This window comes from Alexandromys fortis, unplaced genomic scaffold, assembly GCF_014885135.2.
Source record: "Alexandromys fortis isolate MF-2015 unplaced genomic scaffold, M_Fortis_MF-2015_v1.1 scaffold_58, whole genome shotgun sequence".
Classification (NCBI taxonomy): domain Eukaryota; kingdom Metazoa; phylum Chordata; class Mammalia; order Rodentia; family Cricetidae; genus Alexandromys; species Alexandromys fortis.
In genome coordinates this window covers 2608855-2619736 of record NW_026067940.1, presented here as the reverse complement: position 1 = coordinate 2619736, position 10882 = coordinate 2608855, and the positions used below count along the sequence as shown (strand labels likewise).

Here is a 10882-nt window from a genome sequence, read left to right as displayed (position 1 = left end):
CCCCCTGAATAAACATTCAACCTCACCCTGCATGTCATGTCTATCCATGTTTCTGTCTTCTGCCCGCCCACCATGTGTCTCCCTGCCTGGGACCAGCCATTGCTCAGGGACCAGCAGCCATCTCTGCCTGGGGCCCACTGCCTCCTGCCACGTGGCCCGCCACCACTGCTCTGAGACCAGCAGCCATCTCTGCCTAGGCCTGGCTGCTCCCAGAGCCCGCTGCCTGCCGCCACATGGCCCGCTACCACCATTTGGGACCTACAGCATTTCTGCTGCCTACTGCCGCGGGGATCTTGCAGCATTTAAAAAAAAAAAAAAAAAAGAACAACAGCTAGTAAAGATGTTATTGAATGAGGGGACCATGTTCCAGCCCCCCTAGGCAGCAGAACTTGACAGCTTAGATTACATGATTCTGGCTTTAGAATAAAGAACAGAAGAGAGAGGTTATGAAGCCGGGCGGTGGTGGCATCTGTCTTTAATCCCAGCACTTGGGAGGCAGAGGCAGGCAGGCAGATCTCTGTGAGTTCAAGGCCAACCTGGTCTACAGAGTGAGTTCCAGGACAGCCAAGACTCTTACACAGAGAAACCCTGTCTTGAAAAACCAACAACAACAAAAAGAGATTGCTGAGTCTCAAAATAGACTTTGAACTTTGGACTTTTAAACAAGTTTGAGGCTGTTATAGACTGTGGGAACTTTTGGAACTGAACTAAATGCATTTTGGTTTATGTTGCTGCTACAATCCTATGGGGGTCAGGGAGAGGAAAGTGGTATTTTGAATAGGAATGGCCCCCACAAACTCCTGTGTTTGAATGCTTGGTCCACAGGGCACTATTAGGAGGCGTGGCCTTGTTGGAGGAAATGTGTCACTGTGGGGGCGGGCTTTGAGGGCTCAGAAGTTCAAGTCTAATGGCTCACAGTCTCCTTCTACTGCCTGTGGATCAGGATGTAAACCTCCTCAGCACCTTCTCTAGCACCAGGCCTGTTTGCATGCTGCCATGTGTCCCACCATGATGATAGCGGACTAAACCTCTGAAACCGTATGCCCCAATTAAATGTTTTCCCTTATAACAGTTGCCATGGTCATGCCGTCTCTTCACAGCAATAGAAACCCTAACTGAGAGTGATCCCTCTGAGTACTCCTAGGAATGCAGGATGTGTGGGTGGCTGTCTATTGTAGACAGGCAAGGCTTCCAGCAGTGGGTCTGGGTTGCATTCAATTGAGTTGCTGACCAAGGGAGTCCCGTGGAAATCCCCCCAAACAACCCAGGCTGCTGCTAAGACAAAGGGTTGCCCTCCACAAATTGATGGTGGGGTCAGCTGTCATGGACAACATCTACAGAGCTCATTGAACACATAGAAGTCGAGCCGTCACCCCTATAGTCTAGTCTCTTTGGTGCAGGAAGATGTTTTTCAGGCTACTGGAAGAAAAACATGGACACCAACCCAGCCACAAGACCTTTGACCCCCAATCAGTCCTGCCTATAAAATACGTTAGGTCAATGGTGGCACAGAACTTGTGGGAGTGGCCGACATATGTCTGGTTTTATCTAAGGTCCACTTCATGGGAAGGAACCCGTACCAGCACTGCTAGGATACCCAGGAACCAGAGACTAGATAGCCCAGAGACCTGGTAAAACCAAGCACTACTGTACTCATAGACCAGTGCCTTTTCCAGCTCTCATCAGAGAGGTCTCCCCAGTAGATGCAGACACCCACAGCCAGACATCATATGGAAAGAGAGTCTGAAGGAGATCTCCATCAAATCCCTCCCCTCAGAGCTCAGGGAATCTTGAGGAAGAGGAAACAGAAAAATTCTCAGAGTCAGAGGGGATGGAGGACACCAGGAGAACATGGCCCTTTGAATCAAGTAAGCAAGGTGCATCTGAGCTCACAGAGACTGAACAGCAGCCCAGGGCCTACGCAGGTCTACACATATTAGGTCCTCTGTGTATGTACCATAGCTATTAGCTTAGTACTTTTATGGGGCTCCTGACTATGAGAAAGTGGGTCTCTGGCTCTTATGCCTGCTCTCTTCCTCCTGTTGGGGTGTCATGTCCAGCTTAGATATGAAAGTTTTCAACTTAACTTATTCTATTCTATTTTGTCGTGTTTGTTGCTGTCTCTTAGAAGCCTGTTCTTTTCTAATGAGCAGCAGAAAGGGAGTAGATCCAGAGGAAAGGGGAGGGAGGTGTGGAGGAACTAGGAAAAGTAGAGAGAAGGGAAACTATAATCAGGGTATATTGTATGTATTTTCAATTAGCAAAAAAGAGAAAAATGTAGACAGTTATTTTGACAAAAATAATATTAAAAATAATAAAATAGTCCATTTTTTATGAGAAGTTGGAAACTTTTGCAATGGTGCCGTTTTATTTTCTTTTGTTATATATAGTTAAAACAAAGTCTCGCTATTTAGCCCAGGTTGGCCTCAAACTCATTGCAATCCTCCTGCTTCTGCACTTCAGTGCTGTATTTATAGACATATGCACTATGCCAGGCACCATTTTTCTTTGGAGAACAAGAAGCCTAGTAATGAATGCTGAGGACTTCACCATGGCTGGAACTAGAGCTCAGTGCCCCCTCCACCCCCCCCCTCGAACTCCAAGAATAACAGGGCTTTGTTATCACACTCACAATGAGTGTCTATAAAGCATGGAAATACCTCTCAGCAAACACGCCAGCCACAGTCCATTCCAGCGCACTCAGTCCCTCCCCACACACAAGCCAATGCCTCCTGCAGACAGCCCTCGTCAAGACCGTCTTACACACTACCTGGACACTCTTATCTCTATTTGTGATGTTACAGAATTTCAGGCAAAATATCTTAGCCCAGTCCATAACCACTTTGGTCATGAACATTATTTCCAGGGAACCCTTGGCTACTTTCCTAATTCAAATTCGTTCTCAGGAAGTGAAAGTTAGTCAAAACTAAGACTATTTGAAGTCAACTAAAGAAAAACAAAAGTACTTGGTAATGCTTTGAGTCTGCTGGAGGTACTTCTCATCAAGAGGTAGAAGACCAGCCCATGGGGGGAACACTGATCTCCGTCACAGAGCAGTGAAAACACGCTAAGAAGATTCAAGTGTAAGCTGGACAAAAATAACATAAACATGGGTGCTGCTAATGTCCCAGCATGCCCTAGTTCTAGACAGAAAAGGCTCCGCAGCCTGATGACTGTGGTCTCCAAATGTCCCCCTCAGAGTGTCTTGAGGGAGACGCAGGACTGCATCCTCCAGTGATGTTTATACATGGCGGGGCTGGAGACTCTCTGACTGTTGTCAGAGACTGGATTGTTGTACTCCTCCTGCCTTGCCCTGCATACGTACAAAAAACAGCCACCTACCTCTATGAAGTTTTGCAATATAAGCATGTCGGGGCCCCTTTGTTCCAACACAAGAGCATGTAGCATGTCATCCAAGGCCTGGATTGTCTGAGGATCAAGGAGACATGGGGTATACCATAGGATGACTTCCGTGTGGCGCACTCAGCTTCCTGAGAGCACCTGTCCGTCCGTCTTGCCTACAGGATGAAGGAGCAGTGGGCCAGCGTGGTTCTGTTGTCCTTGCATCTGCTCACACACCAGTTCCACTCAGGTTTTCCTTGGTGGTGAGCTTTCTCAGTGAGCTTACTAAAGGTGGGGGCAGGCCCATCTCAGTTTGTAGCCAATAGTAAAATACAGGCTGTAGATACTTCTTACCAACTAAGATAGCCTACTGGAATTCTCAGTGTTAACTAGTCATACTCCCAGGTTATGGAGACTTCTGTGTTTTATCTTTGCCATTTTGGGAACTGAACCCAAGACCTCTTGGGTGCAAATCAAGTGATTTACCACTGAGCTATAGCCCCTGTCCAGATTTTAAAACCAAATATTATTGGGAAAATTTGGTAGTCCTTTCGTCAATTATTCTATATAATCTGTGGGTTTTATTGCTAGTCTAAGACTAAAGCTGTCATGTGGACTTTCAAGGAGAAGGGATGTGGGTGATGACCATTCCTTGGGAAGCCCAGGATGACAGCAAGCAGAATGGAGGCCATGGGGTCCTGAGGGAGGGATCAGAGCAGGAAGAAGGCCAGGAAGGCAAGCAAATAGAAGGTGATCCCCAAAACAAAGTCACCCCCATGGAGATCTTCAGCAAGAGACAATAATGGTGCTTGCCTTGTTGTAGACTAGTCTTTCCCGGTGTGTGACTTCTGCTTGTGCTGCCTTTGTTGAACGCTGTGAAGCTGTGTTACTGTGCCTGTCTAAATCACCTGATGGTCCTACTGAAGAGCTGAATGGCCAATAGCGGGGCAAGGGCAAAGCTAGCAGCGAGGTTGGCAGGCAGAGGGAATAAAGAAGAGAACCAAGGAGGAGGAGCAAGAAAAGGAGGAGAGAGGACGCTAGGGCCAGGCCAGCCAGCTGTGGAATAAGAGTGAAGGTAAGATATATAGAAATAAGAAAGATAAAACCTCAGAGGGAAAAGGTAGTTAGGATAATTTAAGAAAAGCTGGGCTAAGCCGGGTGGTGGTGGCACACGCCTTTAATCCCAGCACTCGGGAGGCAGAGGCAGGCGGATCTCTGGGAGTTCGAGGCCAGCCTGGTCTACAAGAGCTAGTTCCAGGACAGGAACCAAAAAGCTATGGAGAAACCCTGTCTCGAAAAAATCCAAAAAAAAAAAAAAAAAAAAAAAAAAAAAAAAAAAAAAAAAAAAAAAAAAAAAAAAAAAAAAAAAAAAAAAAAAAAAAAAGCTGGCTAGAAACAAGCCAAGCTAAGGCCGGGCAGTTATAAATAAGACTCCACGTGATTTATTTGAGAGCTGGGTGGTGGGTCCCCCAAAAGTGCAAAAAAACCAACCACCACCATTACCTGGAGGTAGAGACTAGCGCTGTCCTTTCGGTCTATACTGGGCATGATGGGCGGCAGGGAGAAGACGCTGGTGATGCTCACGTTGACCAGGTCCAGCTTCTGGCATAAGTGGAAAGGTGGCTTCACCTGGCTTGGAGGAGAAGCGGGTAACAAGGGACTTCTTCGGGGGGCCTGCGTGAGGCTGAGGGATATTTTCAGAACCCTCTGGGGGAAGCTGCTCTGCTATTCTCTGAGGTACAAGCCATGGACCACTTTTCAGTGACTCCTTGTCAGGGTGGGGGAACACTGACTAAGGAGACTTCCTACACGCGATACCCTAATAGATTTCCAATTGGCACCCCTGGTCCCAGGATGCAAGCAGATGAAGTGACAACCATAGACTTTGCCACTTTTAGCCTCCAGCCAAGTTCCCAAACTTTGCCTGTCTTCCCAACCCAAATGTCCTCAGGACCAGAATCCCCAGGGGCTGGGAGAGGGTCTGTGGGGAAGGAACCTCAGGGCCACGATGCAGAGCATGGCTCGCTGACGCACTCCACTATCCAAGGTATCGGTAGGTTCTTGCCGGATGAATGTCTAGAAGGATCAGGGAAAATAAGAATTTACCTCAGAGAGGGTCACTAGTCTTGGGTTGAAGGACTGCCACCTTCAACCCAGTGACCAACTAAGAGTTATGTTCTTTCTCACCTCAATTTTCTTGGCCAGAAGCGTTTTGGGATAGTAGTTATTCATGTTGCCGTTTGCCTGGTAACGCACAACACTGCACAGAGTTGCCACAGCATTCAGGAAATTCAGCTTCTCTAAATAGGACTAAGGCAGAAGACAAAACCAGTCTCGGGGCAGACCATGAGACCTGCACTCCACACTCTGCCTGGTCTCAACCAGACTGAAGTATTGGTTATGCCCCGGTGCTAGACAGCACTGATATTTCCAGCCTCTGTAGCCTTCTGGGGACAGGAGGGCAAAGAGTCTACAAGGAAGGTCCTTTAAAGAGGAAGGGTACTGCCGCCTTGTCTAGTAGCCTGGCCTCCAAGAGCCCCTAGCGAGCTGGCATTCTGGCGGCTTCAGGAACAGGGCTAAGGAAAGATGGACCTTCAGATTTTTCCCCTTTGCTCCTCAGTTCTCAGAGAGCCGTAGAGAATTTTCTCACCATCTCGCCTGGTTCCATAAAGTCCAGAATTAGCTGATAGGCTTCTTTTTCTGATTGACACAATCCTGAAAAGGGGGGTGTCATTGAAGGAGGTTAGCTGATTTCATCAGGTGGGCTAGAAAGGACAGACTCTCTTCTCCTCCCCCTCCGTTGAGAAGACCAGAAAACCACCAAGGTGCAGCGTGGGCACGCACAGCGCCTCTCACAGGTCTTTCACTTAGACTTACAGCTCTCACTTAGACTTTCTGCATCAGGTGTGGCCACTGATTCGAGAATGATTAGGAAGGGAGAAGCCTTTAAGTCACTCTCAGCGCCCCACAGATTTCTGGGGACTGTCCCACACTGCCTTTGAAAGTCCTGTTTATGGCTGGGCAGGGGTTGCACACACCTTTAATCCCAGCACTCGGGAGGCAGAGGCAGGTGGATCTCTGTGAGTTCGAGGCCAGCCTGGTCTACAAGAGCTAGTTACAGGACAGGCACCAAAGCTATAGAAAAATCCTGTCTTGAAAAAAGAAAAAGAAAGAAAGAAAGAGAGAGAGAGAGAGAGAGAGAGAGAGAGAGAGAGAGGGAGGGAGGGAGGGAGGGAGGGAGGGAGGGAGGAAGGAAATAAGAAAGAAATTCCTGGTTGTGAATGGACTTTGAGTCTCAAGTCGGCCTTGGTAGCCTTTCTTATGGACCTGGGGAGATGACTATAACCTAAAGGGCCTGCCGCAATGAAAGGTGAAGACAGCGTTTAGGAGGGAGGCTGGGAAGAGTTCAGAGGGATAAGAATGAAGGCTATGGCAGTGTACGGCCCCAAAGCAGCACAGATAAGGGGCCTGAGCTCAGGCCTCTGCTGTTCTTCCACATCGCCCTACACACTCACACACACACACACACACACACACACACACACACACACACACACGATCCCAGCAGGAGGGGCTTGAAGGCACAGCACGGCTCTTCCTTTCACTAGCCTGCAGCCTGCAGCAAATGAAGCTCTCAACTTTGTTTCCTCAGTTGTGCAATGGGGAAGATGGACCTCCACGTTGTGGAGTTCAATGAACTAATGAAGGCAGAGGGATCTTCAGTAAATTAGTGCCTCCCACCCCGACCCGGCCCAGGACTGTGGAGCATGCCTGTAATCCTAGCATCTGGAAGGTAGAGACAGAATCAGGAGTTCAAGGTTATCCTCGGCCAAAATTGCGTGCAAGGCCAGCCTGGACCTTCAGAGGGATGAGTTGAGAGACTGAAAGCACAGCCCCGAGAGACAAACGGTAGCATAGCAAGGGAGGGAACAGAAGTAAGCTGTCAGATCCGGAATCTATTTTGATGATTAGCAGAGACAGATGGTGGACATGATGAGAGTGTGGAAGTTAGGACTGGGGTTCGGTGGTAGGGCACTTGCTCAACATGCCGAAGGGCCTGGTTCAACTCCTCGGGAAAACTACAAAACACAATCTAATTAGGCATAGTGGCACACACCCGTGTACACACCTGTGCACACACCTGTGCACACACCTGTGCACACTCCTGTCATCCAAGCACTTGGGAGACACATGCAGAGGATCTTGGGTTTGAGGGCACCCCGGGCTATATAGGTTGAGATTTAAGCCTGCCTGGCCTGTAGAGTAAAATCCTGTCTCAGAAAGTGAAAATAGATACCAAAGCTAACAAAATTCAAAGAAAGCTGTGGCGGTGCACACATGTGATTCTAGTGCTCGAGAGGCTGAGGCAGAAGGATCAGTGCAAACATGATGCCTGCTTCCTCTACAGAATGAACTCCAAGGCAGCCAGTGCAATGGTACATGGTACCACATAGTAAGACTCTGCTTCGAGGGGGAAAAATGCCATGGTACATGGTACCACATAGCAAGACTCTGATTCAAGGGGGAGACAAAAAAATAAAAAATAAAAAAAAACAAGCAACAGGTTAAATTCTGGCTTGAGAAACTAGAAGGATTGGGTTGTTGTTTGTTGACGTGAGGAGATCTGGAAATGGCAGGAAGGACAGAGTTCAGCTGGAGCATGGACCGTGCTGATTCTGAGATGTCTACTGGGCATCGTAGTGCAGATATCAATAGACTTTTGGATAAGACATGGTGTTGCATCCCTGCAATCCTAGCTAATCAGGAGGCCGAGGCAGGCAACTCACAAGCTTGAGTAATGTAGCAAGACTCTGTCTAGAAGGGGAGGAGGAGGAAGGGGAGGGAGGAGGAGGGAGAAGGAGGGAAGGGGGAAAAAAGAGAAGACGGACAGAATAAGAGCAGGTAGAGGTGCTAGCCACCAAGGCTGAGAGGCTGAGTTGGATCTTCTAGACCCACACTGGTGGAGAGGACCTACTGCTGTAAGTTATCTTTTGATCTCCACATGTGTGCCATAGCATGTATGCACATTGTGAGCACACACTCACGCACTAAAGGAATAAAGGACTCTTAAACTGAAAAATACCGGTGGTGTCGGAACTTGGACTTTGGACACTGCAGGTGTCTGTTTTAGGGGTTGATGGCCTGCACTACAGCTCCCCTGAACATCTAGTTGTCTTTAGGTGAGCTATGGCCAAGATCTTAGACAATGTCAGTGCCCAGCTCCAGGCCTCTCAGGGAGGCAAGCTTGCGAAAGGGGCAGACCTGTAGAGACTAGAGCTGTGGGGGTGGGGGTAGCCAGCAGTAAGCGGACATGCGCCCTTGGAGGGGCGTCTCCCGCAAGGGTCAGGCAATCATCCTCATCCTCACCCACTTCCAAACGATGGCAGTAAGATGAGAGATACCCGGGCCTGGAGAAAGCTGCTCACCTGAGAAGCACGGCTTCAAGAAGAAATTGTAAGCCGATGGATGAAACGTTACTCTGCTCAGATTTTTCTCGAGGTGTCGATTCGTCTGCGCACCCAGGATAGAACCCAATAGTTTGTGATGGGACTAGCCGTCAGGCCTGGTATGAGCTGGGTCTTCTTGGGGAGTCGGGGTTAGTATAGGGGGAGGTTGCAGGAGACAGCCTGACCATTTACAGGAAAAGGATGGGGTTGGAGGATGGTGGTTCAATAGCAGAGCGCTGCTGTTAGCCTTAGTGTACACTGAGGCTCTAAACGTATCCGCGGCATGGGGGCAGAGTGCAGAAAACGGGAGAATAACTACAGGAAAAGAACCAACCCAAGGGGACTGGAGAGATGGCTCAGAGGTTAAGAGCATTACTGCTCTTCCAAAGGTCCTGAGTTCAATTCCCAGCAACCACATGGTGGCTCACAACCATCTGTAATGGGTCTGGTGCCCTCTTCTGGCCTGCAGACATACACACAGACATAAAATTGTATACATAATAAATAAATAAATATTAAAAAAAAAAAAGAACCAACCCAAGATGTTGCCCATGCTGGGTCCCCTTTGTCAGCTTCCCACTTCATCTGCTCCCTCAGGGGAAGGAGCACAACCCCCAGGTGCACAGCCCCCCGAAGGGTCCTGATTACTTATGATTTGTGTAGGCACCTGTTCCATCCAAGGATCTCCCCGGGGTGATGGCAGACTCAAGTTGGCTCTCAGGGAAGTCTCCATCTACGGCTCTGGGTGTCTTAAGGCCAAATCCCAAAGCTGCTCTGAGCAGAGAGGCTTCATTCCTGTTCCCTGGGATTCATCATCCCACTTCTGCCCTCTGGTGGGGGGGCTAAGTGCTCCACAAGCCTGCCCTTCCCAGACATGGCGCAGCAGAAGGAGCCTGTGGACTGAAAGGAACTGCTGCCTGACCAGGTCTTCACACTGGCACATTTCATGGCTGGCTGCTGAGGAAAAAACTTTTAATTTCTTCTTTAACCCTTCCCCTTTAACTTGCCTTGCCTCCTGCACAGATTATCTCAGCAGAGCCCTCTGATATTGGCTCAAGTTTTTCCTGGAGTTGGGGGTGGAGGCTGGAGAGATGGCTCAACAGTTAAGAACATTGATCTGGAAAACCTAGGTTCCATTACCAACACCCTCACAGTAACTCCAGTTCCAGGGAACCTGATGCCCTCTTCTGGCTGAAGTGGGTACTGCACACACATAATGCACATACAGTCAAAACACCCACACACATTTAAAAAAAAGTCTAAAAATATATTTCCTTGGCTTAACAGATAACGAGTGGCTAAAATACAAAATTGAATACTGGCCTAACATGTGTGAAACCCTGGGTTCCATCCCCAGTGCAGCAAAGAAAAGTTCAAACTCACCACAAAATAAGTTAAATCCAAAATCAAGTCCCTAACTACCCACAGCTAAAAGTTAAATGGATGCTCAGATCTGAGATTAGGATGCCCACAGCTTCTCTCTACAGGCTCTGGAACTACCTTCCCTCCCTGCCTAGCCCCCAGTATAAAGTAACCCCCAGGCCTAAAGAAGTCAGGCCCTTGAAGGTCAGATGCCCACAGTCCCTAGGGCTGGGCCACCCAGGGCAGAGCTGCAGTCACACCTGCATAACCACCTGCCTGCCCCTTTGTGACCTACCTCTTCCTTGACTGTGGGCAGGGACAGGCAAAACAGAGACCCCTTTACTTGACACATGCTACCTCAGACTCAGACCACAAGCGTCCCAGAAACTGGAGTCATAGGGGACAGTCTGCTCCCAGTTCCTGAGCACCCCAACAGGGCCCAGTGAAAGCTGCAGTCTCCCACCCTCCACCCCCCTCCCCGGGCTTTTTGCAGACACAGGAGTTATGGACAACCCCTCTTTCACCCAAGGAAAGCCTGTTTTTCCAGCCACAGGACTTGTTTCTCGCAAGCCTCTAACCACAGCTTGGCTTGGGCCATTTGACACCAGAGGTGAGCCTGTCCCAAAATCTCTCTGGAGATGACTTCCAAAGCATAGCGCTCAGTCCCTGGAGACATCAAGGTGCTGCGAAGGATTCCCTTCGGTCAAAGAAGCAACCTGGGTCTCCCTCTG

General features: G+C 49.0%; 1 protein-coding gene across 1 annotated transcript in view; it reads right to left on the bottom strand.

The window, feature by feature from the left end:
• Positions 1-9522, bottom strand: part of LOC126504971 (maestro heat-like repeat-containing protein family member 7) — a 33241-nt gene extending 23719 nt beyond the window's left edge. The window contains exons 1-7 of the mRNA XM_050147596.1: positions 9457-9522; positions 8769-8853; positions 5993-6057; positions 5530-5652; positions 5339-5418; positions 4846-4975; positions 3343-3429 (exon numbers count right to left, since the gene is read on the bottom strand). Of these exons, the coding sequence (XP_050003553.1) occupies positions 3343-3429; positions 4846-4975; positions 5339-5418; positions 5530-5652; positions 5993-6057; positions 8769-8853; positions 9457-9522 (636 nt within the window). The remainder of the gene's footprint in view (positions 1-3342; positions 3430-4845; positions 4976-5338; positions 5419-5529; positions 5653-5992; positions 6058-8768; positions 8854-9456) is intronic.
• Between the last annotated feature and the right edge of the window lie 1360 nt (positions 9523-10882).